At 42.8% G+C, this 27,309-nt stretch overlaps 2 protein-coding genes and 1 non-coding gene across 5 annotated transcripts in view; 2 read left to right on the forward strand and 1 right to left on the reverse strand.

Moving 5' to 3' along the window:
* Positions 1–664, forward strand: part of Cage1 (cancer antigen 1) — a 30,086-nt gene extending 29,422 nt beyond the window's left edge. For both annotated transcript variants that reach the window (XM_028763220.1, XM_028763221.1), the window contains exon 12: positions 539–664. In XM_028763220.1, the coding sequence (XP_028619053.1) occupies positions 539–623 (85 nt within the window). In that variant the 3' untranslated portion in view covers positions 624–664. The remainder of the gene's footprint in view (positions 1–538) is intronic.
* A 9,691-nt stretch (positions 665–10,355) lies between these two features.
* On the forward strand, positions 10,356–26,954 carry Ssr1 (signal sequence receptor subunit 1). Of its 2 annotated transcripts, XM_028763169.1 has the most exons (9): positions 10,371–10,493; positions 12,365–12,477; positions 15,014–15,101; positions 16,841–17,103; positions 18,553–18,629; positions 19,280–19,358; positions 21,272–21,365; positions 21,643–21,657; positions 25,116–26,954. In XM_028763169.1, the coding sequence occupies exons 1-9, from the start codon at positions 10,415–10,417 to the stop codon at positions 25,181–25,183; spliced, it is 876 nt and encodes a 291-aa protein (XP_028619002.1). In that variant the 5' UTR covers positions 10,371–10,414; the 3' UTR covers positions 25,184–26,954. The 2 variants fall into 2 exon arrangements, with proteins under 2 accessions (XP_028619003.1, XP_028619002.1); XM_028763170.1 differs by lacking the exon at positions 21,643–21,657 and having other exon boundaries at positions 10,356–10,493.
* LOC114617693 lies at positions 20,218–20,346 on the reverse strand. The gene has a single exon (XR_003710843.1). It is a non-coding gene; the product is annotated as a small nucleolar RNA SNORA33 (small nucleolar RNA).
* Positions 26,955–27,309: the final 355 nt, after the last annotated feature.

A 27,309-nucleotide genomic window follows, 5' to 3' on the forward strand; every position in this document is an offset into this window, starting at 1 on the left:
CTCACTGAGGATGGTCCTCACTGAGGATGGTCCTCACTGAGGATGGTGCTCACTGAGGATGGTCCTCACTGAGGATGGTCCTCATTGAGGATGGTGCTCACTGAGGATGGTGCTCACTGATGATGGTCCTCACTGAGGATGGTGCTCACTGAGGATGGTCCTCACTGAGGATGGTCCTCACTGAGGATGGTGCTCACTGAGGATGGTCCTCACTGAGGATGGTGCTCACTGAGGATGGTGCTCACTGAGGAGGAGACACACTGAGGATGGTCCTCACTGAGGATGGTGCTCACTGAGGATGGTCCTCACTGAGGATGGTGCTCACTGAGGATGGTGCTCACTGAGGAGGAGACACACTGAGGATGGTCCATACACTGGGTTGAAAAGTTTTATCATTTTAAGGTCTCATAGTTTAATATAAATAACAAGTTCTTGAGAGTGAGAGACAAATATGCTAAATAATGGCGTGTTTTTCTACCATAATCACTATTTTAGTCTTTACTCCCTATTTTTACATCATTTTCCTTCTTTCTTACAGACCAAGATTAGATAATCACCCAAAATCCATGACCTTGATAAATCATCTTGAGGGCCACCGTAAAGAATGTTCTATTTCCATGTGAACTGACAGTAATATGTGATTAAATATTCATTCCTGAAGTTATATTAACTTGTGTGTGTGTTTGTGCGTGCATGTGTGCATGCATGCGCATGTGTGCTTGAGTATCCAAGATAGAGGACAAACTAATATGTTCCTCCCCAGGAGTCATTCATGTTATTTTTGGACACGGGGTCTCTCACCGGCCTAGAACTTACCAAACAGGCTAGGCTGGTTGGCCAGTGAGCCCAGGAATCCTCCTGTCTCTATCTCCATAGCGCTAAGACTACAAGCGTGAAGCACTATCCAGTTCTTTCAAAATGTGGGTCTGGGAAATGTGAATCGGGTCCTTGTGCTTGCTCACCAAACACGTGACCTCTGGGAGTTATTTCCTGCTTGGTCTCCTGTTTGCCCTGTTCCATCCCTTTGTCAAATCCCCAAACAAAGCTGTCGGTGGAAATACAGAAATCGCTTCATCTCACCAAAGTCAGGGTTACACTTAAATCAGTCAGCTACAAGAGGGAGTATGTGCAGTGTGCAAAACTGGTTCCGAAGGACATGCTGAACAAGTCACGTGATCACACTGTCTGTGGGAGAACTCTATACAGCAGTTCCTCTATGAACCTGGGAACAGAAAATATGTTGTTTGCTCGAGTCTTGGAACACTTGGACAAAGTGGTCCATTAGGACCTCCTGCAGGGGTTCAGACAGCCTCTGTCGTTGGGAAAGGGATCTCATAACCTGGTTGGGTGAGTGGGCTCCGGATAGGTGAGGAGCAAGGGGCAGGGGAGGCGGAGCCAGCAAGGGGGGCGGCTACGATTGACATGCTCAGCAATCCAACTAATTCATTTTAAAGAAACATGGGGTGTGGCTGTGGTGATTTAAATACGAATATCCCCCTTAGACTCCCGTGTTTGAATGCTTGGCCATAGGGAGGTGTGGCCTTGTTGAACAAAGTGTGTCCCAGTAGAGGCAGGCTTTGTGGTCTCCTATGCTCAAGCTACACCCAGTGTGGCACACAGTTTCTTTCCTCTTGCCTTCAGATCAAGATGGAGAGCTCTCAGCTCCTTCTCAGGGACCATGTCTGCCTGCATGCTACTGTGCTTCCTACCATGATGATAATGGACTGAACCTCTGAAACTGTAAGCCAGCCCCAATTAAATGTTATCCTTTATAAGAGTTGCCACGGTCATGGTGTCTCGTCACAGCAATGAAACCTTTATGCAAAGTAAAAATATAAAAATCAGAGTATTTTTAAAATCATATAAAAACATCAAACATGGCTTGTGACCAGCTAAAGAGCCACAGCCCTAGCAGTCCTTGATCTGTAATCCAGCCTGGACCACCTTAAATGCTGCTCCAGGCGACATATATAGTTCTGTGTCCACATGATTTTCTTTTCCGAAAATGTCACTTCTTTCTGTCAAACTTTCTCCCTTCACCTCTAGCATCCTGTTAATTCCTCATACTTAAAATATGCATCTTTCAGCCCGGGCTATACAGAGAAACTCTGTCTCGAAAAACAAAAAACAAAACAAAAAAAAATGCATCTTTCAAAATTCAGTTTAGATATCTGAAAGTAAACATCTTTCCTTCTGATTTTTAAGTCTCATTACATAGCCCACACTGTCCTTGAACTCAAAACCTTCCTGGCTCTGCCTCTGATGCGCTGGGATCACAGCCACACAGCATCACACCCAGTTGATCTGACTTTAGTAACACTTAGTACAGTCTTGGTTAAAGTATAGAACGAAAGACAACAGCAAAAGGAATACTTAGCACGAGTCCTAAGACTTGGGGTCAAGTCTTGGGATCACACAAGGTACTGAGGGTACTGCTTGAAGTTATAGTCATCTACCCCACATCCTGGGAACTGATATGAAGGTTCTGTCAATAAGCAAGCATGTCTATTCACTCCATGTGTACTTTCAGGGGCCAGATGTAGATCTGGATGGGACTCTTTTATCCCTGACTCACGTAAAAGAAACACCTTGGCACAGTGTATCCTGGGTATGTCCTTTCAGACCTGCATTCATTGATCTGCAGAAAGTTTGGGGGTTCCTTTCTCCAAAGCATGTTTCCTGTGGTCCTGTGTGTGTGTGTGTGTGTGTGTGTGTGTGGTGGTTTGAATAAGAATGGCCCCATAGGCTCATATATTTGAATACTTTGTCACTAAGGACTGGAACTCTTTGATAGGATTAGAAGGATTATGAGGTGTGACCTTGTTTGAGTAGCTGTGGCCTTGTTGGAAGAAATGTGTCACACGGGGTGAGAATTGAGATTTCAGATGCCCATGACACCATTCCCCCACCACGACTTGAATACCAAAATGTAGCTCTTAGTAATTCTCCAGCACCACAGCTGCCTGGCCCCCATGCTCTCTGCCATAATGATAATGGAGTAAGCCTCTGAAACTGTACTCAAGCCCTGTAGGACCCCGAAGGGCTGCTATACCCTGGCTGAGCCTTTCCGTATGCTGCTGTCTACTAAGTAACATTCTGCGGTTCCTAGGAGCAAAACATCCTGACTAAGGCGTGGTGCCCCAGGAAGGGAATTTATACTTGACATCCTAATGCCCCCCAGTTGAGTTCCTGTTTTTTCCTGAGTTTGTGTTTTTCCTTCCCTGGCTTGGTGTATATATATTGAAACTGCTCAGTAAAAGCTTTGGCATTCTCTCACAATGAATGACCCTCACAATGAGTCTGAGTATTTCTTTAATTTCCCCAGGCCTATGCCCGAGCTTGGTACTGCGGGCAGTGCCGGAGCTGTCAAAGCCCTGGAGCTGTCAAAGCCCCTAATCAAATGCTTTAGCGTTGTCATGATGTTTCTTCCATGTCCCATAGCAATAAAACAGTGACTAAGACCCTATGTATAAATGACCTTGAGCTTCTTTGAGGGAAAATGGGGTGATTATACGGAACAGTGGTTGTTGTGGTATCTCAGGGCTGTCACATGAGGCAGGCTTCTTTAGTTACTAGGTCTGGCATTGGGTATTAGCTCAAGCCAAGCTGGGGTGGGGTGGTGTGGTGTGTGTGTGTGTGTGTGTGTTTTAGTCTGGGTCTGTTGTTACAACAAAATAGCCGAGGCCATGCGATTGGTAAGTGTATTCCTCATAGTTCTGGAGGTTAAATGTGCAAGATGACTTGGTGTTTGGTGAGGACTCAGTCACTGCTTACAAAGTGGCACGTTGATGCTGTGCTCTCTAGTTGAATGCTGTAGTCTCATCTAGCACAAAAGACAGTAAGGGAAAGGACTCCCTGCAGTCCCCTCCTCCTCTGCACTCCCCTCTCTAAATTAGTTGGCTTTAAAGCATGCTTGGGAAGTAGTTTGTTGCTTAACTTAGTTAAGTGAGGGGTGGGGGAAGGGAGAGAGACCACCCAGACCTGGATGGAACTATTTTCTGGACTGGGTCCTAGGCTGAATAAAAAGGAAGAGGGAGGTTATGGTTTGTATATGCTCGGACCAGGGAGGGGCACTGTTAGAAGGTGTTGCCCTGTTGCAGTGGGTGTGGCCTTGTTAGAGTAGTTGTGTGTGTCACTGTGGGTGTGGGCTTTAAGACTCTCATCCTAGCTACCTGAAAGCCAGTATTCTGCTAGCAGCCTTAAGATGAAGATGTAGAACTTTCAGCTCCTGCTGCACCATGCCTGCCTAGATGCTGCCATGCTCCTGCACTGATGATAATGGACTGAAACTCTGAACCTATAAGCCAGCCCCAGTTAAATGTTGTCCTTATAAGAGTTGCTTTGGTCATGGTGTCTGTTCACAGCAGTAAAACCCTACCTAAGACAGAGGTGAACATAAGCGCCTTTGCTGTCTGCTTCCTGCCCATGGCTGCAGTATGACCTGCTGTCTCTGAGTTCCCCAAAACGATAGGCTGGAACCTGGAACTGTCTCCCCCAAGTTGCTCTTGTCGCCCTGTCTTTTGTCTGCCCATCCCCCCTCACACTCGAAGTCTGATCCAGAAGTTCATTCTCCTGTGCCCAGGCTAATCCTTCCTGGCCTCCATCCTCGTCCTCTCAGCTCTGCCCAGGATTTCTTACTCTTAGCCCTGACTACTCTCTTCCCTCTCACCAGGGCCTTCCTTCCCAATCTGTAAGGAAAGTGTCCTTCGAGCCCTCATAGAGACCCAAAGCAGGTAAGGCTGACATGGTGTATCCGTTCTCGGAAGCTTAGTAGTAGTACTGAGTGGTCCTGCAGGGAGGAGGCACAGAGGTTTCAGTCCAGAGCCTGGAAAAATGAGTGCTGGGTGTTGTGTTTTCTGTAAGCTTCTATTTTCCCTCCCGGTCCTAGTTCCCAGAATAATGACTCTGAGACGTAAATATGTTTACAGATGCTGTGGACTGTTCCCAGACTAGCTTATAACTAAATCATCCCGTTATTCTAAGTTCTGCCATGAGTCTGGTTACCTGGCCCTCAGTTACTTGTGACCGTCTTCCTCTGTGTCTGGAGCCGAATCTCTCTTCCCTCATGCCTCTCTCTCCCCCAGAATCTTTTCTCTCTACCAGAATTTCCAACCTCCCTATTTCCTTCCTAAACTAGTAGAACAACCACATTTTTATTGACAAGTGATTCTTCTATACAGTACAAGAGATTGTACAGCTGGGGGGAGAGGGAAGCTTCCCAGGGGTGTCATTGGATTTACCAGGTTTTAATGGCACAGTTAAAATCCAAGCCTGGTTGGACTACACTGAGAAGAAAATTGCAAAGTGAGAGTGAAGTGTCACCGTTCAGGACATGAGACTGAGAGGAGAGGCCTCCGAGCTGTCAGTTTTGAGAGGTGAGAGGTGGCGTTAGAGGAAGTGTGTGTTGATGAGCTGATAACACTGAGCAGCATTCACTGTGGCATAGAGAGGGATGCTCCTGAACCACATCTGTACACAGGGGCTGGCATCTAGACTGTAAAGGATGACTGGCTTTTGATTGGCCTATAAACATTTTACTGTAAGAGAAAGGAGGGCAGAGCCTGAGGGGACAGAGGCAGCTTAAGTGGTGACTATCAATCTGGTGACTAGATTGCCCATGTTCTTTTTGAAGTGTGGGCTGGGGAAGGAATGGAGGAGGCTCTCCTGCTAACTGAGGAGCTGGCCAGGACAGCTTTGTTTTCTGTTCCCTTTCCCCATGGATTTTCCCCTGTCCTGAGTGGTGTACAGCAGAAAAATTTAATTCTTCTCTGCTCTTTGCCACATGAAAGGACTTAAGTATTTGTTCATACACAATAAACACAACTGTTTTGACTGATAGATTATTAGACATTATTAGACTGATATGCTGCCAGGAAAAGCGGACTAAAAATTTAAGGAGGAAAAAATGTAACAATATCAAAATCATTATCCCATGGGTTCGACAAGCATTTCTGAGCCGGGCTTGAGAAGTCTCCCCTCTTCGCACATTCTGATATGAACAGTTTAAAGCAGGTTGAGTTATCCTGACACAGCCTTTACTGCAATGTGCCTTCTAGTCATTTTCGACCTTCCCTAGTATCTCCACTCATCTCTCCCTGTCTCCTCCCAACCTCTGACCTATCTTTTGGAAGGTATCTTGTTTTCTAGGAACATGGGACATCCAGGGCAATCACACTGGCACAGTTCAGACAGATCAACATTCAATCTTCTGCTTCAGTCATTTGACTCCTTTATAATTTGTGGGAGCAGACAATCACTTCCCTTGATACTTAAGTTTGCCTCAGCACCATGAAAATGTCATGAGCCTCTGTATCTTCCGGGTGACTACATGTCCTTCAGAATTTCACTCATCCCTCACCTCCTGCACTTAATCCTGACCTGTTTTAAAATTATAACCCTTGGGTTGGAGAGATGGCTGTTCTTCCAGATCACCCAAGTTTGGTTCCTAGCACCCATCCTTACAACCCCTCGTTCCTCTTACTCTCAAGTCTCCCCTCAGAGCATTTCCTATCTCCTTATACAATCCATAGCTCTTGGGTCTCCTGTGTGTTAATATTCCATGACACAAAGAACAGTCTGACATGAGAGAACTTCATTTGGTTTTGAGACAGGGCCATCTTGTGTAGCCCTGGTTGGCCTTAAGCCTTGAACCCTCCTGCCTCAGCCTCCCAGGTGCCAGTACTATAGGAGTATATCCTCAAGCCCAGCTCAGAAATGCTTGTCGAACCCATGGGATAATGATTTTGATACTGTTACATTTTTTCCTCCTTAAATTTTTAGTCCACTTTTCCTGGCAGCATATCAGTCTAATAATGTCTAATAATCTATCAGTCAAAACAGTTGTGTTTATTGTGTATGAACAAATACTTAAGTCCTTTCATATGACAAAGAGCAGAGAAGAATTAAATTTTTCTGCTGTACACCGCTCAGGACGGGGGAAAATCCATGGGAAAAGGGAGCAGAAAACAAAGCTGTCCTGGCCAGGTCCTCAATTAGCAGGAGAGCCTCCATTCCTTCCCCAGCCCACACTTCAAAAAGAACATTTTTTGAAGGGGAGCTGTGAGGAGACACCATGACCAAGGCAGCTCTCACAAAAGAAAACATGTCATCCAGGGCTTGTTTACAGTTCCAGAGGCTGAGTCCACTATCATTAAGGCAGAGAGCATGGCTGTACACAGGCAGAATGGAGCCGGAGAAGTAGCTAAGACTGCTACATCCTTTTCCACTGGCAGCAGGAAGAGAGAACTGGTCCTGGCCTGAGCTTTTGAAACCTCAAAGCCCACCCACAGTGACATACTTTCTCTAACAAGGCCACACCTCCTAATGGTTTTCCCATAGTGTTTCCCATAAGCATTTCAATATATGAGCCTGGGGGGGGGGCTCTCTTATTCAGACCACCACAGCTTTTTGTTTGTTTGTTTTTGTGGTTGTTTCAACAAACATATCCTTGTGTAGCAGTAGTTAGTTATCCACTCTGTGCTCTGATGGGTCACACACCCACACCTGCCCAAGAGCAATGGCTGGACGTTTCTAATCCCCCCTGCTGCTAGAAAACACTCCCCTGCTGTACCTCTGAGTTAACATCTTTTAAAACCTATATTTCATCTCTGCTACCCCAAACACAATTGGGGAAGTGGCCTGTGTGGCCACATTCCCTGATTCTCACATGTTGGTGAGCCTTTAGGTCTGGTCTTTCTTCTTTCATGTCATGGCAGTCTCTGCTTCCTTCTTCTCTTTTGGTTCCTAGCCTGTGCCAATCTCAAAAGTCCCACCTCAGTCTATCTGCCTGTTGGCTCTTTATTGATCCATCAAAACCCAACTGGGCACAAGGACCTTCAGCATTTGGACATGCAGATTCCCGATTTGGGGTGCTGGATTAATTCAAAGCAGTAGAACAAATTCCCAAATCTCACCCTTTCTGTCCAAATTAAAAAAAAAAACAACTTAGACATAAATTGAGCATAACCATAACAATTATGTAAATTACAAAGTATGATATACAATTAACATCCAGTCCATCATATTTGTCAGTTAAAGTATTTTACCATCTACCCTAAAGAGCTTACAATTCTATACCTGAATTATGTTCTGATTTTAGCTTGTATTAGTATCCGAAAATCATCCTTTCAAATCTATATCATATCTCTCAATGCTAAACAACTTAAGTTTGCTTATGAGACTGTAACTATAGTCTTCAACCCTGTCAGAAATCTGAAATCCTTGTATTTAATCTAACCTGGTGGTGTCTCCTGGCACAAGCAACTGATAGGGGCTGTAACTGAGGGGAAGGTATAGACACACGGTTCCTGCACTGAAGACCTTGCTGTCTCCCTTTCTGAGATCTGACTTCAAGTGGTGGCACTTCTGGCTCCTTACTGTTCAAAGAGTTTGTAGACAGTTGTCGTGGGACATCTTCCCACTATGTTTGTATAAAGCTCAGCGATTGGGCTGTATGAGAGGTAGGCGGAGTGAGGAGTCAGAAGGAGACGAGAGGAGAGGGAAGAGGAGGAGCTAGAAGGGGAGAGATGTAGGAGCCATGGAGAACCACGGGTCCAGGACGATCCTGGGTAACGATTTATATCTCAAGGTTAGATATTGGAAAACAACTCTAATTGTGTGGGCATTTTGTTAATTGAGCATTACCAAACATATAAAGCCTTTGGATAATCTTTAAGCATTAGAGTCTCATTTCTACCAGGTAGCGTGTGGATTGTGGGATGGTCTGGGCTCAGCCAAGCATTCTGGAGTCAGCGTGGTAGATTGGCAGAGCCATCCCCCACGCTGGTGTCTCGTGGGTGCCACAGCCGGTGTCTCTGGCCAGCCTGAGCCTCGGCAGCAGCGAGAACACATGGCTGCTGGTGGATTCAGGCCTTGCCTAGTCGGGAACATGGTGGCCCTATAACAACAAGCCAGATTGGGTGCCGATGTTTTTAAATATTATCATCAACAGACAGTCTCTTTCACCTGCTTTCAGGACATGTGTTCATCCAGTCTGAACCTGTTAGGATTAATTAAGTTGAGCTGTGACTTCCACTTCATTGATCTCCAACAATTCTGAGGGGAGGTAATTCTGTTCTCTATGTGATTCAGAGGCTCCAATGATCCTGGTGTCTGCTTAGCCTCTGTAGTGGTTTGAATGAGAACGGCCCCAATAGGCTTGTGTCTGAATGCTTTGCCCCAGTTTGTGAAACTGTTTGGTAAGGACTTATGTGAGAAGATGGGTTGTTGGGTGTGGGCTTTGAGGTTTCAAAAGCCCATACGATTGGAGTTACCTCTCTGCCCTGTCCTTTTTGGCTGAACAAATCAGCTGTTGGCTACTGCACTAGCACCAGGCCTGCCTGCCTGCTCCCATTTTCTCTGACATGATGGTCATGAACTCACCCTCTAAGACTGTAAACAAGCCTACAAATTAAACAATTTATTTTGTAAGTTGCCTGAGTAATGGTGTCTCTTCACAGCAACAGAAAAGTAACTAATCCCTGATAGAGGACTATGTCCGGAGGTTCTCAGCCCGGCAGCTACAAACTGTTTCACACTGGCCCCCTGAAGTTGCCAGAAATATACCAGAAGTGAGGTCTTTGGTGTAGAGACTGCAAAGGCTAGGTGATTTCTAAGTCTGGGTTGTAAAGAAAATCACAGACCTGAGCCTAGGAGATGGTTGTGGTGCAAACCTAATGATCAGAGTTCAAGCCCGGAATCCATCTAAATGTGGAAGGAGAGACTAAATTCCCCAGAAGTTGTCCCCCGACTGACCTCTACATCTGTGCACTGGCAATTATACACAACACACAGAGAGACAGAGTAAAATTTAAAAGAATAAAACTCCAGAACTCTGATTGTTTATTACAGAAGACAGGGGTAGATTTTTCTAGTTTGGGTAGTGTTTCCCTTTCTATCTGCTTTTGTTTTGTGACAAGGTGGTAACTCGGTAGCCCAGGCTTGGTCGGAACTCGCTACATAGACCATGCTGGTCTCCAACTCACTGCAATCCTCCTGCCTCAATCTGTCAAACTCTGGGGTTCCAATGTGAGGCATCACTCATGGCTTTTTTTGTCGTTACCCACATCCTTTCCTTTCTGTCTTTCAACTGCCACATATGTAGGAAGTTTAAGGTCCCTGGTCCCTCAAACCAACCGCTGAGGATGCTAAGCATCTAGAATGGGTAGGCCTGCTCAGCTAGGCTCTCGCGGGAGCCCAGAGGGCGTCCCCGCCCCCTCCCGCCACGTGATCTCGCGGACCGCAGGCCCCGCCCCTGGGCGCCTAGAGGCCACGTCGACGGTGGCGGGGAGGGGCGACCAATGGCGCGCGTGCGTGCCCCGCCCCTCCTGCGCGGCCCGGATGAAGAGTAACGCCATTACCGCCAGAGCCTCCAAGAGCCCTAGCGGACGCGCAGTGGACGCTGGCCGGCCGCACCATGAGACTCCTCCCCCGCCTGCTGCTGCTGTTCCTCCTGGCCTTCCCCGCCGCCGTGCTGCTCCGAGGCGGCCCCGGAGGTGAGGGGCGCGGGGCTGGGCTGGACACCACGAACGCCCCCTCCCCGCACGATTCTCGAGGGCCGTGCTACCCCCCGGGACTCCCCCGAAGCCCGGCGCCCTCTGCGAGCGCGGGCCCGAAGCCCTCGGTCCGCGGGACCCACGCCAGGGCCGGCCTTGCTTCTCCGCCCGCGCTCGCCGCGGGCCGCCTGTCTCCAGCTTCTGCGCTGACGTGTCTCTAGCCCCACGCCGGCGCGCCTCCATTCATTCGCCCACAGTCGATTCTCCACCTCGGCGCCGTGGATCACCTTCGCTCGGTCCCCTCGCTTGTCCATCATGGTCTGTGTGGACCGCGAGGCTCGGTGTCCAAAACTGCCCCTGCTTGTCAGCCGCTAACGAAGAGTCCCGGCCGGATGGCTTTCTTCTTCGTTTCTAATTTTTCTTCCCTCCCTCTCCCTTTTCCAGCCAGTTTTTGCTGGTTGGAAATATGCTTGGAAAAAGTTATTTCGAGCTTTATAAGTTTATTCTTTCCAACGATTAACCTGGGGTAAAAACTTGGCAGAATGTAAAAACGTAGAAACTTTGTTCCCCTTACCGTCATTTGTATTCATTTTGCTAGTTTATAAAAAAAAACAACTACTTTGAATGGTCATCAGAATTCCTTTTCTTTAAGTTTCTGTGGTCCAGGGCATGAGAAATAACGATCCATGTTCTTGAGCTCTTTAGCTGAGCAAACAAGTGCTTGGCTTCTGTTTAGTGGCTAGTATGAGTTTGAATTATGATTGTTGGGGATTGTGGCTAGGAGTGTGATGGGGACACAGGACAGATGTTGAGACAGAGTCTCATGTAGGTAGCCCTGGCTGATGGCTGGCTTGGAAGTCGGTGGCCTAGCTAGCGCGTCCTTGAACTTATGATCCTTGTGCCTGTACGTCTAGGGTGCTGGGTTTCAGTTGTCTGTCACCACACCCCGAGGATGAAGTGGTGGGGATGAACCCTGGGCTTCCAGCCTGCCTGGCATGCGAGGCACGTGCGCTACAACCGTGGACCTTTGGGGGTCTTCCTTCCCCCCCCCCTTCTTTCTTCCTTTCTTCTGGCTTTTGAAAATGACCTGTAAACTATGAATGAACTTTTAATTCAGGAAAGTAAAAAGACTTTAAAGAATGCATGGCTTTAAAGATACTGTTTTCTCTTGGGCTTTGCACATGTGGCGCTTCCAGCATTTTCTTTCCCTACTGAAATGCCACATCATCGCTGTCTGAGAAGTGGTAATAAGAACTGCTTGAACTTTAAAGGGCTTTTTAGAGTTTTGCCTGAAAGTGATGTAGTGTGATTTGTTGAAAAAGTTTTGTTAACAAGTCTGGTTTATAACTTAGCATTATGATTACCCTTTTTTTTTGATATTTTAAATCTGTCTGAAAATATACTTGAAGTCATGTGCAAAAATTATTGGATTTTTTTTCTTTGCTACTAACCACGAAGCTACAACCATTTAATTTTTTTATTATATTTAGTGGTGTGTCTGTGTCTGTGTGTCTGTGTCTGTCTGTCTGTCTGTCTGTCTGCCTTGCAATGTATATCCAGAGGCTAGAAGACAATTTGCAGGGTGCATATCAAGAATCAAATTCACCTGGTCAGGCTTGGTAGCAGGTGCCCTTAACCACTGAGCCATTTGGCCTGCCCTGTTTTTTGTGTCTTTTAATATTAAAAACACTTCCATTAAAATTATCATGCAATAGTTAAGACTACTAGTAAGAAATGTAAGTACTTTTGTGCAGTGACATTGCTCAACTGAACAGGGAGACTATATTATGTTAGGTAGAACATTTTCTTGTCTAGACCTGATGTTTAAAGACAGTAATGAAGGTTAACTTCATTTTGTATTTTATTTTCAGGGTCATTAGCCATGGCTCAAGATCTTACAGAAGATGAAGAAACAGTGGAAGATTCAATAATTGAAGATGAAGATGATGAAGCTGAAGTAGAAGAAGATGAACCCACAGATTTGGTAAGTTCGATATACTATATTTAGAATATATATACACACATATATATGTATATATTTATATATATGTGTATATATATATGATAAATTCTGAGCTAGAGAGTCCATCTAAGAATGTATTCTTTTTATAGGCAAGTTTGCTAATTATTTCTTAAATTATATGTCTGCGTAAGTTTTTGTATGGTACTTGGATGTGAGTGTAAATGCCTGGTGAGGCCAGGGGCGTTGGATCACTGGGAGCTGGAGTTACAGAGAGTTGTGATCTTTCAGACATGGGTCCTCTGCAAAAGCAGTATGTGCTCTGAGCCTCTGACTCTCTCTCTCTCTCTCCCCTGGGTGAAGTCTGCCTAAGGGCAAGTCATTGAGCATGGCCACAGAGGTGTCTGGAATAGTGAGGAGACACAATAACTGAGGAAGTGAAGAGCATCTGTGTGTGAGTGGAGATGGAACTGTAGCAGGAAGGCAGCACCAACCCCTGAGATGTTACATTTGGAGCCTGTGGCACTCAGCTTCCTCAGTCTGCCTTTTCTTTTCTGTGCTTGTAACCTGCCATTGACTCCTATGGGGGCATCTCTACCATGTAGCAAGGTATTGTTCTGGGTACTAGATTGAACAGATATTTTCTCTGCTTTCTTAAAGTTGATATTTTTTTGGGTAATGAGTGTGTATTTAGGGAGCAGGGGTTGAAGAGCATGTGATAAAATACTCCTTATGTGAGTAAGGGTTAGAGATGATCACTTAGAAGCTAGCTCTTAAATTTGTGCTCAAATAATGATAGTAAGAATACCTGGCTCAAGAGGCAGGCGGATTTCTGAGTTCGAGAGTTCGAGGCTAGCCTGGTCTACAGAGTGAGTTCCAGGACAGCCAGGGCTACACAGAGAAACCCTGTCTCAAAAAAAAGAAAGAAGGAAGGAAAAGGTGGCTCAGCAGTAAAGACGCTGACTTCTCTTCCAGAGGACTTGGGTTCTCTTCCTCTGCACCCGTACAGCTACTCACAGACATCTGTAATTCTAGTTCCTGGGGGTCAGGTGACCTTTTCTGGCGTCCATGGATGCTGCTTGCTTGTATATGGTCCATAGATATACATGAAGACAAAACACCCATAAACAGAAAGTTTAAAAAAAAAAAAAAAAGAAAATTGGTCATTAGGTCAAATTAGGGTCATTGCAACAACATGCTTTCTGCTAATCTGCTAATTTTATTTCCTGCCTCTGACCTCCATAGATCTTTTTTGTTTAAGTTTTCATTTTTATGGACCTGCCAGCCACTTAAGCTGGTGCTTCGCTCTGCTGTTTGTTGGTGGTGGTGTAGTTGGTGGTTGTGTTGCTGCTGTTAATGATTTGATATATAGGCACATAATGTTTCATCTGAGTAGAAGACCTTGAGTGTGTATGCTTTTCTGGCTCCCCTACCTTTCAGAGACCTTTATTGGCGATCTGTGTCAAGCCTTACACTCCGAGGCTCTGCTTCTTCAAGCCGTCTCATTACATGAGCAGCCTTGATTAGATCAATACGTTCCTGTTTCATGGTTGTAAACATTTGACCAAAGTAGTGCTTTGGGTAAGGTGATTTAGAGTATATTGGAATTAATTTAGGATTAAAGATATTTAGGGCTAGCTGGGCGGTGGTGGCGCACGCCTTTAATCCCAGTACTTGGGAGGCAGAGGTAGGTGGATTTCTGAGTTCGAGGCCAGCCTGGTCTACAGAGTGAGTTCCAGGACAGCCCGGGCTGGCTACACAGAGAAACCCTGTCTCGAAAAGCAAACAAATATATATATATATATTTTAGGGCTTTGAAATTTGAGCCTATGTGATAGTAATTGATTGTATCATTTTTCTGAATTACTTGAGCTTTCTGGCACTGGAATGTACTTACTGTGGAGAAAGAAGATCCAAAAGGAAAGAATTAGGTCTTTTTAAGAAATTGGTTCGAATTTTTCTTACTACAAAAATAAATGGTCAAGATAAGCTGAAACGGGATGCAGAAGTGTCTTGTTATGTGTAGTCTGTTGAAGAAAGGTAAACTCTTGGAGCCACAGCCCTACAGATGTTACTCCTGCAGCCGTGAGCTGGAGCTTTGGTTGTAACTGTTTCCTAAGTTTCTCATTAGCAACTTACACTCAGCAGTCAAGACATGGAGGGATTGGAGATTATGGCAGAGTCCTGAGTTGTCTTGAGATTGATGCATACACTCACGCACCCTTGATTACACTCTTCCAAAGCTGGAGGTTGAGGGAGGGGAGACAGAGGGAGAGAGGGGGAGATAGAGAGAGATGTGATCCAGGAGATGGCTTCCCATGGAGAAAGAGGCTCATGCATTGTACTCAGGATGTTCTGACACCTAAATTTCCCAGTGCAGAAACTGCACTATATAAATTGTGATAGTAGGGGACTGTGTTCATGTTCTCCACTTAACAAAAGGAGAAGAGAGAACTGATAGACTAGAGCCAACAAAGCAGTATTTTATCCCAGTCTAGGAAATTCAGTGATTTTTTTTTCCAGCCCTTTCACAGCAATCTGTTTTTAATGTTTCCCCTAGGCAGAAGATAAAGAAGAAGAAGATGTGTCTAGTGAACCAGAAGCTTCACCGAGTGCAGACACAACTATTCTATTTGTAAAAGGAGAAGGTAATGCAAAATTGTTTGTTTTAATTCCAGTCTTAAACATGTGAATACTGATATGTATAGTAATGCTGACTTTTAAAGGGAAAATTAAATACTACTTGGTTTACTAGAAATGAAACATTATTCTCAGAGATACTTTTAAAAACATGATGTATATACGTGTGCCACTGGGAGCATGAAGATAGCTCGAAGGAGGCCTACCCTTCCCCTGTGGGTTCCAGGGACCAAACTCAGGTTGTTGGGCTTGCATGCCAGCATTTTTACCCACTCAGCCATCTTACCAGCCCCAAAGTCACCATTCTTGAAACGTCTTCAAAGCTGTGTCAGTAATATTTTGTTTTGTTTTGAGGACTTGAGCTTAATCCCTGGAACCTCGTTAAAGAGCCAGCGATCACATGAAAAAGCCAGTTAGGGTGGTTCATGGAGAACGTGAGGCAGCAGCTATCCTGGGGTGGATTAGCACTGCAGAGAGGAGAGCCCTTCCGCAGCAAGTGAAGGAGAGAACTGACTCCCAGAAGCTGTCCTCTGCTCTGCCTGTGTACAGCCACACTCTCACATACTAGCTTCCAAAAGGAATTCATTTTGTTGGCATTGAATTCAAGATCCTCCTGCCTCAGCCCCCTAAGTGTTGGGATTACAGACATGAATCGTCAGGCCTGTCTGGAATTGGGGAGTATATTTGAATGTTTGAATGTCAGGAAAATACTAAATCTCTACAATTAAGGTCTTCGTTATAGCATAGCATTAATTTGAAAAAGAAACAAGAAACTTATGTTTACATATTTCTTGCTCCAAATGCATGAGACCAGAAGTGGATTTTTGTTTGTTTGTTTTGTTCTGATGTGGTTTTGGGTTTTAGAACAATGAGCTTTTTGGAGGATGGAGTTTATTTCATGTAGCCTTACCACTTGAGACTTGGATTTTCCACTTGTAGCATCTTGTTGGCCTACAAAGGTTTAGCCTTTGGAGCATTTCCAATCTTCCAGTTAGGGCTCCTCAAATTCTTGAGTACATTTATTTATTGAGGGCTTTGTGGATAGCATTGTTCTTAATACTTTGTAGTATTTATTTAATCCCAGCAAACCCTGAGGATATAGTTATTGTTGATCTAGTTTTAGAGAGGTTAAGAAACTTGTCGGGTTACCCAGAGTATAAAATAGATTGCAGAGACAGGATTCAAGCCCAGATATGTCTATTCTATAGCCTGTGTTGTACTAGGTGATCAGCCCATTAGACTGTCTACAATGTTACAGAAGACTTACCATCAGAAAACATTAGTTTTCTTGGTCTTAAGTATTCTGTTTTCTATATATTCCAACCTTATGCCCACAGAAAGTTATTGAATTGCTGGGGATGTGCTCTGTAGTTATTCACTCACATACCTAGAATGTACAAAGCCCCATTCTGTTCTCAGCACTTTAGTTGAGGGAATTTGGGTTTGTGACTCCTCATTTACTTTGTAGTAATATACTGAGTTGTAAAAACCTCTTGGGTGATAATCTTGCTACTATGATTTTCTTAGCCTCTTAATTTGGATGTTATTTGGCTGAAATTGTAATACCCAGTTTATGTCCTAAATTGGAATCCCAGAAAACAGACAAAGACTGCATTTAGACTACAGCTCTGGATTTTCCAGCGCTGATGCACAGTCTAGAGTGCTCTGCTGAGGAGAGTTCTGAAACCATGTCCTTGTCTGCATTTCATTTTCATCCTGACCCTACCTCTCCTATTTTGTGTTTTAGATTTTCCAGCAAACAACATCGTGAAGTTCCTGGTGGGCTTTACAAACAAGGGGACAGAAGATTTTATTGTTGAATCGCTAGATGCCTCATTCCGTTATCCTCAGGACTATCAGTTTTACATCCAGAATTTCACAGCTCTTCCTCTAAACACTATAGTGCCACCCCAGAGACAGGCGACTTTTGAGTATTCCTTCATTCCTGCAGAGCCTATGGGGGGACGGCCCTTTGGCCTGGTCATCAATCTGAACTACAAAGATTTGAACGTAAGACCTTTTGAGTTGTATTTTGTTTTTGCTAGAGATTACAGTGGACAGTGACCACTGTCCTGTCTGTTTAAGTGCTTATTTTGTGATTCAAACTGTAATAGGTACCAGGAATACAAAGGGAATTGCCTGTCTGTCTCTATCTACATTTATGAGGTGGTGAGAGAGATGGCCCAAAATAAGCACTGGTGTAGTGGTGAGGGGTGCACGCCTGAGCTGTGTGCTGAGTCACGGTGTGCTGCTTTGAGTGTGGCAAAATGACCTGAACAGGATCTTGACAAGGGCAAGGAAGTGTACAGTGCATCTGCTCTTACTTGGCTGCTATTGAATGGTCAGACATTTGTTCTGTCCTACTGTGTTATAGACGTTCTGCCCATTTAAATGCTTCTAAAGACTTTGTTACTGTTTTGGTCTTTTGTATAATCATAAGTAAAATACAACCCACCCTAAAATACAGTTTTAGCAGCCTTATGTGTTATTTCACATATGCCTGAGAGGAATGTACTGCAGGGAGTAGACCCCATGTGACAGCTCTAGATGAGGGTGTGTTTACCCATCCTTTCCAAGAGCTCCCTGTGAGGAGTGGGTTCATGCCTTCCTGACCACATGTTAATGCCTTAACCTTGTATCTTCAGCCAGGCCCTGCATTGTGGTATGCTTTCCTGTAAGTTAGTGCAGAGGAAAAGCTTCTCATTCTGTCTTCAATGAGACATTTAAATAGTTAGGGTTATTTCATTTCACTGTCTTATCATTTCATAGTTTAAGTAGCGCTGAACTGAGTTTGGTTTCATAGTGCTTCCTGTGGAAGGGCAGCTGTGTGTGTCTCAGTGGTTCCCTGTATTGGAAAACTAACGTTTGCTTATTTATTTAATTTATGTGAGTACACTATCACTGTCTTCAGACACAGCAGATGAGGACATTGGATTTCAAAACAGATGGCTGTACCATGTGGTTATTGGGAATTGAACTTGGGACCTCTGGGAGAGCTGTAGCCCATCAAAATTGTTTTAAGATGATAATGGAAAAAAATACTTGGTACTGGAAGTCACTGGTTTGTTCCTTAAAGTGGAGCTGGTTTCCAGTCCACTTTGAGTTTAGAGTGCAGGCCTGATTTTGTCCGCCTCTGCTCCTTAAATGATGTGCTCTGCAGCTGCCACTGTCTTGTTTGCTGATTCCATCTGGAGGCTGGGGCTGCTGAGGAGCTCTGTGGCTGAGACCTTCACTGCTGTCCCTGCTCCTGCAGAAAGTAGAGGGTGGCTTTGGAAAGCTTCTAGGTATTTTTATTTTATAGGAGAATTGGACTTGGCATTGAATAGTACAATTATGGCTTTGTGGTCTCTTATAACTAATGGCAGGAAAGTCAAGTCTATTAGGATAACAGTTTTGAGAACACTTGTAATTCTTTGAGCACATCTCACATGTGAATTTAAACATCTGTTTCTTAAACAGGGCAATGTATTCCAGGATGCTGTCTTCAATCAGACGGTCACAGTTATTGAAAGAGAGGACGGGTTAGATGGAGAAACGTGAGTAAAGCTGGGCTGTAGATCTGGAGCTCACAGCTCGATCTGGAAGGTGCTGTGCTCAGATTGCAGCACACCTTTAAATGGTCAGAGTGTGATGGCCCTACAGACTGATGAAGTACAGAGTCCATACCTAATGTGGTTCTCGTACCTATTAATGCAAGAAAGAACGGGACCTGAAGCTGTGCTTCTACAAAGACGGTAGTTGACTGTTTCCTTCTCAGATTCTTTTCTGCCCCATTCTTTAAGTTGAGCCTTAGCATATCTAAATTCATGCTTCTGAGATAATTACATAAATTAGAACGTTTTTTTCTTAAAAATGTTTTGTTCTGAGTGAAGAATTATCTCTGCACTTAAATGTGACTCACTTGAAGGGATTTATAAATCCAACTATGAAAAATGATATAAATGTGAGAAAAAACTACTGAAATGGTCTTAAAACACACTTTAGATTGTAGAATTTTTTTTTATTGACAGTGTTCTTAACTAAATAAAAGGAAATTTGTAAAGCTTTTTGCCTGAAATTAGTTAAAATGATGTATTTCTTTTTGTTACATGTTGTTTGAAACTATTGTAGTGCATATTGGACTTTTTTTTTTTAGATATGGTATTTATAAATTAACATCAGCTATATTTTCTTTTTTCTGTGCCAGAATTTTTATGTATATGTTCCTTGCTGGTCTTGGGCTTCTAGTTGTTGTTGGCCTTCATCAACTCCTCGAATCTAGAAAGGTAATTATGAATGAGCAACCCTGCAAGCCGCATTCAGAGTTACAGTGCTGACTGCACGGGGTTCTCCAGGCTTCTCACTGTGCTGTAGGTTTGTGGACTTGGAACGTTGTTGGTCCTTTTTGCAACAATACCTAGACAGGGCTTTGGATATGTGACTTGAATTTGTTGATATGTGTATACGTGCAGTTAGTGTACTGATTGCCCTCTACAGTGGTGTTTACACTTATACTGTAGTAATGTTCCTTGAGTTCAGAAAGATTTTGTTCTACTTAATACATTTTTCTCATGGATAGGTTGTATTATCTGTAATTAACCTATTTATTTGGGCTAGAATTCTTAGTAGGAGTGCTTTTTTATGTTTTGAGAATTTATGGGCTATGTAAAACTGGTTAGTTAGTTAGTTTCTTCCTGCTAGGCAAGCATTTAACACTGAACTGTAACTACAGCCCTTGTTTTTTGAGACAGGGTTTTCCTGTGTAGTCTTTAAGGCCTTAGAGTCCAGTGTAGCTCAGTCTGGGGCTCTCGTGATCCTCCTGTATCCTCCCAGGTGCTGGGATTACAAACCTATACCAACGTTCCCCACAGAACTTTGGGATGGCCTTACTATGTAGATCTGGCTGCCTGGAGCTTACCATGTACACTAGCTGGACTCAACTTAAAAATATTCACCTGCTTCTGCCTCTTGAGTGTTGGAATTAAAGGTGTGAACCACCATGTCCAGCTTCCTGTACAGATTTTGGTTTTTAAATTTCATAGCAAAGCTAAAGGAAATGGAATTAAATGGGTTTTATTTGCAGTATTTCAGGAGGTGGACTATAAAGTCCCTCTCTCTTGTTTTTTTTTTTTTGTTGTTGTTTAACACTGTAGCCATTTTCAGGGACCTTAAAGACTTCATCTGTGCTTAAGGCTGGTAACATGGCATCATTATTGCCAGCCTTTTCTAAATTTCTGCAGAAACATTGAGATAAACAGATTAATTGGCTGGCTTTGTTATATGTTTCATGTAGCCTAACTTGGCCTTGAACTCACTGTGTTGCAAAGGCAGGCTTTGAATTCCTGGTCTTTCTGTATCTCCCTGCAGTGTACTGGGATTGCATGTACACACTATGCCTTGAAAATTTCACACTCTTCAGTGAAGTCAATGTTGTTATCCTATATGAGATTTTATGTGTTTTGTGTCTGTACCTATTCTTTAATTGTATTTCGCAGACAAGATTTCACAAGATTGTCTGCTTACAACATTTCAGTAATTATCCTTAATTTCATTGATTGTAAATTTATTCTTTAGAAAGAAAATCAGTGATATAACAACAAATTAAGTTCTGTAGCAAGGGTAAGGATCTTTATAGGCTGAAAATGATCAAGAAGATTAATCTTTGAAAGCATTTTCCTCTTATGGCATGTGTACATGTGCATTCACATGTGTGTACTTTGGCACATGTAAGGAGGTCAGAGGTCAATTTGGAGTTGATTTCTTCCCTTCTACCATTTGGGACCCTGGGATCAAATGCAGGTCATCAGGCTTGGTGGCGAGCATCTTTACTCACTAAGAAGCCATCTTGCTAGCTCAAGACTGACTGTATAGTTTAGCATGCTTTCATCCTCCTAGCAGATAAAATGTGTACTAGGGTGTTTTAGAACAAGAAAAGAATGGAACTTGTCTGCTAAGATACTCAAATTATTTATGTTGATCAGTGTTTTTAAAATTGGAATACACAGATGGTGGTGGCACACAACTTTAATCCCAGTACTTGGGAGGCAGAGGCAGGTGTGTCTCTGAGTTCTTGGCCAGCATGGTCTACAGAGTTCCAGAACACCAGAGCTATAAAGAAAAACATTGCCACAAAACAAAAACTTTAGTATCAACAGTGTTGTGACGTGTCTTTTAAAAACTCCATCTTTTGTTCTTGTAGCGCAAGAGACCCATACAGAAAGTAGAAATGGGCACCTCGAGTCAAAATGATGTCGACATGAGTTGGATTCCTCAGGAAACTTTGAATCAGATCAGTAAGTAGCCTTACAAACTTGGTGAGAAGTTTTTCTTTAAATGGAAATTAGTTTTGATTCAGCCAAAAATGTTTGGTCAGCACTATTTAACATTGATCTCTTCCGTTGCTTGTTAGACTCTAGCATAACGACTAGTGACAGACACACTTAATGACTTGTTCTGTTTATAGTGTTTTATGGTTTAATTTGGAAGTGTTTTCAAACATGCAGCTTGTTTGTAAATGTCTGACTTCTTTCTAATCTGTTTCCTGTCTTTTTTTCCTTCCCGTTGCTTCAGTGCAGAGTAGAAGAGGTGAGATGATTAACTTCTTCAGTAGGCTTTGCTACAGTTTTGTACTCTTGCATAGTGCATGAATACAGCAAGTTTAATGAATAGAACTGTATTTTTTTTGGAACACTGCTAAAGTACTTTTGAAAGAATGAATCTAAAATACTACTTAATATATTGTGTTTTTTTGTTAATGAACAGTTTAATAAATACACTAATTTTTATGAAGAATATAGAAAAAATTTCTCCATTTGGTGAGTGACTTTTTAAAAAGCACTTGTGGGTCTGGAAAGCTTGCTCAGTGGTCTCTTCCAGAGGAACAGAGTCAGTTCCCAAGCACCCTCATGGCAGGTCACAGCTGTTTGGAACTCCAGTTCTAGAGGATCCAACCTCTTTTCTGGCCTCCAGGCACTGTGGTGCACAGACATCTGTGCAGGCAAAACACTCATTCATACATGTTAAAAGAAGGAAATCATTCAAGTTTATAAAATTCTGTCCTTGACATCACTAACACCATTTTCTATAAATAGTCAGCACTTACATAGTAAAACAATTTTCTGTACATATTTATTTCTCTTAATGTCCTGTCCACGTGGTAATCACAATGTCCAAGGCCTCATTTTCCTGCCTCCAGCTCATATGTATCCTACAGTGTAGGACACTTGGAGGCATTTTGAGCTTTGACTAATCAGATTTTCTGATAAGCATTTTACATTTTAAATTTTAAGGTAGAGTGGGTCTACTTTCCTTTAAGTTTTTTTATTATTATTATTAATCTGTGGACTCACACTTTTGCTGATTTTTTTTCCATAATAGAAAAGAATTAGAGTCATCCCTTAATAACGTTTTAAATGTATACAAAACCACAAATACAAAGAGAACTTGTCATGTGATTGCCATTACACGGACTGGGAGGACGGTTCAGTTGGTGTGCTGTGCTGCACAAGCGTGAAGCCTGCTGCTGTGACCCAGAACTCAGCCACAGGCAGTGGGATGGGCTTGTAACCTCAACACACGGGGGTGGAAGCGAGCAGCTCACTGGGCTTGCTGGTCAGCCTAGCCTACTGATGAGCCAGTAAGCTTCTAAACAAGATGGGTGGCTCCTGACCAAAACACCCAAAGTTGTCTTCTGGCCTCTACATAAATAAATACACCCTTGACGTGAACACATGATCATTGTGTGTCAATAATTTAACAAAGAATTCAGGTCAGGTGTGGTAGTAAATGCCTTAATTTTAGGATTTAAAGGCTGAGGCAGAAGGATCACATTTTGTGTACTTTCCTGGGCTCTATAACAAGATTCGCTCCAAAACCAAACAAAAGTGAGCTGAAGTTAGCTTCTATGAACTCCTAGGTGAGGGGTATCCTTTGATGTTGTCTGAGTGTCTGGTGGCATGTTGCCTTTGACTACTAAAAATCCGGACAATGACACTGTTGCCGTTTTCTTGTGGTGAGATGGCTTGGCGTGGTTAGCATGCTGTAAATGAGTGGTGGCGGCACTCTGTCTGTTTTCTGCAGTATGATTTGAGGGTTTTTCCTCACATTCATAATATCTTTTTCTCCACCTAGAGTTTAAAGTTTACTCTGGAAAGATAAAGTATTTTGACTTTAAGTAGTTTGGAGTTGTTTTTTCCTTAGGTTTTGTTTTGCTTTGCTCCTCCCACCCTTAATAGGGAGTTATGGTAAATGTTTGATAGCTGAAAAAGTCATGATACATATGTGTGATTACTCTTTGTTTAAACACAGTGCTTTTTTTCTGCTGTTAAGGTTCCCCCAAAACAAATGACTGTAGAGTCTTACAGACTGCTCTCTGCCTGCCTGCTGTCTAATCTGAGCAGGCCATCGTTTTAAAAGTTAGCTGAAGTGACTCTTTTGAGTAGAATTAAACAGACATCAGAAGTCCTCAGAAGGACCCATCGTGTTTCCCGTGCTCCAGATGGTTGGATCACTGGGCTTTAGTAGTCACGTCATCACTGGGCAGTGGTGGCACACGCCTTTAATCCCAGCACTTGGGAGGCAGAGGCAGGTGGATTTCTGAGTTCGAGGCTAGCCTGGTCTACAGAGTGAGTTCCAGGACAGCCAGGGCTACATAGAGAAACCCTGTCTCGAAAAAAACAAAAAACAAACAAACAAAAAAAGTAGTCACATCATCAATACTGCTCACAGTGATGGCTTAATGAGAGACTGAGAAGTGCTTCCTCAATCTTCAGATTATATATTCAGCTTGTTACTTATTTTAACTTTTTTTTTTTTAAATTATTCAACTGGAAACGTGTGCAGAAATAAGAGTATCCTTAGTCTTTAAATATTGTTGATAAACATTTACTATAAATAAATCCTGACCTAGTAATTTTTTAGGAAAAAGAATGTTAGGCATATTGTGTTTCATTTCATAAAATGCTTATAAATAAGCCTCACAACTTAGTGAAAGTACTTTTATAATATGCAGGAATCTTTTGGTAGTGACAGGAGATGACAGGACATTTATGGTGCCCAACCTGGTCTTGTACAAGAGTTCAGATGATTCTACTGCCTCAGCAGTTAGCACACAACACCAGGCTCTAAATGTTTTCTGTATTTTTATTTTAAAAAAATAAAAGCTTACTTGACAGTGAGGTGTTGTGCCTGGTGTGTAGAGTATACCTAGAACGTGAAGAGAGGGTGAGTCAGACCTTCACTTGTTCCTTTCTTCTGAAACAGTTTTGCTAGATACAGCCCAGGCTGCGCTCGGACTCCACTTCCCCAGGGCCGAGGGTACAAGCATGCACCACCATGCCCATCTCAGCCCTCTGTTTCTAAAAGAAGCATTAGATTATTTCTTTAATAAGATAGAAGAAATTCAGCACCACCTATATTTCTGTTAACTTCTAAAGAAAGGCTGTGTACTGGAGTGGTTTTAACATTGAGGTACATTATAATGGCCTTTGTCTGCTTCTTCCAGTTAAATTTTTAGAGTTGCCAAAACTTAATGCACCCACAAACACTAAATTTTGTGTTAATTCCCAACATAAATATGCTCCAAATGTGTCATATCTTTTAAATATTGTATTTGTTTGTGAAGCAGAGTCTCACAGTAGTCCTTGCAAGGTTTGAACTCAGAGTCCTCCTGCATCCATCTTCCAAGTACTGGGACCTCTCTGCCTGGGTCTTTTGAAGTATTTTAAAGTATTTCAGAATTCTTACTTCTGCACTTGTAAGCATGTTGTTGAATGTGTATGGTGTCTGCAGCAATACAGCAAACATTGTCCAATCATTTCCTATGTTAGATATGAAAATTTTATTTTAATTGGTATTACTCTAGAAGGATATTTTTAAAGTATTTTAAAAAGTAAGAGGTATTTGTTATGGGGTGTCGGTGTGAGAGAAGTGTGTGTGTGTGTGTGTGTGTGTGTGTGTGTGTGTGTGTGTGTGTATAGTTTAAAGCTGCCTGAGAGGTAGAACTCTCTGAGTTAGTTAGCTGTAACTTGTTCCTTTTCTTTCAGATAAAGCTTCTCCGAGAAGGCTGCCCAGGAAGCGGGCGCAGAAGAGATCGGTGGGATCTGATGAGTAAATGTTGTTTGTGCATCAGTCCAGTCTGAGCTTCCCCTGCTCTATGTTCCCGGCCTCCTGGGACTTAGTGCAGAGAAGCCATGTCACCATAGACGGCACTTCTGCTTATGTGTGGACTGAGCAGTCGGAGTCGTGGCCATAAGATTGCTGAAATGCACTGCATTTGTTTTCTAAAGTAACACATTTGGGTTTTTTAAAACCATTAAACTGTGGGTGTGGATGTCTGTGAGCAGTTGTCTTACCAGAGTCATTGTTAAACTACCTGAAATACGCCTTTAGAATGCTCAGCAAAACGCTCTTGCCGCTTCCCTGTGATAATTCCCATTTCTGCTCCCAAGTTCAATTTATATTTTTTTCCCAGTGTGGTTTTAGGTGTGAATTGTTTTGAGGAAATAATTTGTTTATTTCTCGGAATTGATCAAATCCAATCTGATGGCACAAACCGGCCTTTTGCTTACTGTCTGGCACAGCTTGTATTCTAACTGCACAGCAGGGGTGGCAGCTGTGTGATCATCAGAGGCATGGTGGGTAGATTTGCTGTTGTTTGCTGTGTGCACCCTTCAAGAACTAACCAATGGAGTCAAAAAATTTTGGAATCACTAGCAACAAAATTGTGAAGCCTGACAGTTCTACTGACACTAGTGTATAAATCCTAATTCTGTGCCTGTTTTTTTTTTTTTCTTTTTCTTATTTTGTTTGTTTTTTTAACAAAGAATAGTATGTCTGTGCAAACTGGGCTGTTGTGTTGTCCATTGTCCCGTGTGGTCTGAGAGCCTCTGGGGTGACCTCTTTTCTTTACTTGTTTGTTGTTGGCTTTAAGCAGAGCATTTTGTTCTTAGTAGGAAGAATCTTTAAAAAAAATGTCAAACTCTGTAGTCCAAGGGGATCACATTTTAGGGGCAGGAATACATTTTAATTAATTCTAATCTCCAGAAATCTTAATTGGAAAGTTTTAAAGTAGTTACAAGGTTTATCCTTTGACCCTATCTTTTGGGGATTTTGAATGTTGACCTACTTTTTTTGTCTTTATTAATGTGAAAAATTCCCAAATTCTAAGCACTTAAGATTTCAAGACCAAAATTAAGTTGGGTTTGATGAAATGACTTTAGTTACTCCTGCCTGACCTAGTGAGTTACGTTTGGCATTGTCACACTAGGAAGTAAAGTAATGTTGAGTGTGACTGAGTAAGAGACTTCCTTCCCTCTGTCTTTGAAGCCATACTCTCCCTGCGTGTATCGTAAGGAAGTGGTCACTTCAGTAGCTCTTTTATTCCTGATCTTTTTCGTTCTTGTTTTTTTGTGGTCCAATCCCTTCCACCCACACCTAAAGGAAAGCAACAAAATAAAACACACACAGAAACAAAAGTTGTAAGCTGTTTAACGTGTAAACCAAAGCCAATAATGATTGAAGGTCTTCTGTGTCTTCTGTAATTGTTAATCACTTTGCAAAAGGGGCTGAAATGTCAAATTGCCTGTATTTGCATTTCTGGACTGTAAACTTTGTATGCCTGTAATATAATGTGTGTGGTTTTTAATTGAGCTGTATAATCCGTTTATTTTGAGGCCTGCGGAACTGTATGGTTTTTTTGACTTGATGTAATATAGGGGACCCTTCTCATTCTCAAAAAAAAACATTTTCCAGAACCTTCTCTGAATATCTAAATTTGGTAAGCTACTGTAACATACTACAGTAAGGTGTAAGTAATTAAATCCTTTAAATGGCCCATAGAGTTTAACTAAATACCAATAAAACATGAGGAGTTGCAGAAACTACACTTAACAGCTACCACGTTCTCACCCCTGAGTAATCGCCTCATATACCAGCTCTGTGGTTTCTGAGGCCCAGGTTAGAGCCTCAGGAGTGAAGAATGTATTACTTTTTAGTGTAGATGGGGAACAGTTGAGAACTTGAGTCTTCAGGTGCCAGGCGTCTGCTATAGCATCAGTAAGTATTTAGCAGAAACTAACTCCATAATGAATGGAATTCAATTCCACACATGGTTTGTTCAAGCACACTTAATAAGTAGTCTACTTTTAAATGTCTTTTTTTAAAATGTAAATACTTGGATGAAGCTTTTGTTTCAATATAGTCATTTACATCATGAACCTTGTTTTCAGAATTTATCTT

This window comes from Grammomys surdaster, unplaced genomic scaffold (genome assembly GCF_004785775.1).
Source record: "Grammomys surdaster isolate TR1022 unplaced genomic scaffold, NIH_TR_1.0 137, whole genome shotgun sequence".
In the NCBI taxonomy this organism is placed as follows: Eukaryota; Metazoa; Chordata; class Mammalia; order Rodentia; family Muridae; genus Grammomys; species Grammomys surdaster.

What these genes read in the sequence shown, in the direction of transcription:
- Ssr1 (XM_028763169.1), top strand. Translation starts at nt 10,415, where the DNA reads ATGAGACTCCTCCCCCGCCTGCTGCTGCTGTTCCTCCTGGCCTTCCCC. An exon ending in AAGATGAACCCACAGATTTG is followed by an intron (nt 12,478 to 15,013) that starts GTAAGTTCGATA and finishes TGTTTCCCCTAG; the next exon opens with GCAGAAGATAAAGAAGAAGA. An exon ending in GACGGGTTAGATGGAGAAAC is followed by an intron (nt 18,630 to 19,279) that starts GTGAGTAAAGCT and finishes TTTCTGTGCCAG; the next exon opens with AATTTTTATGTATATGTTCC.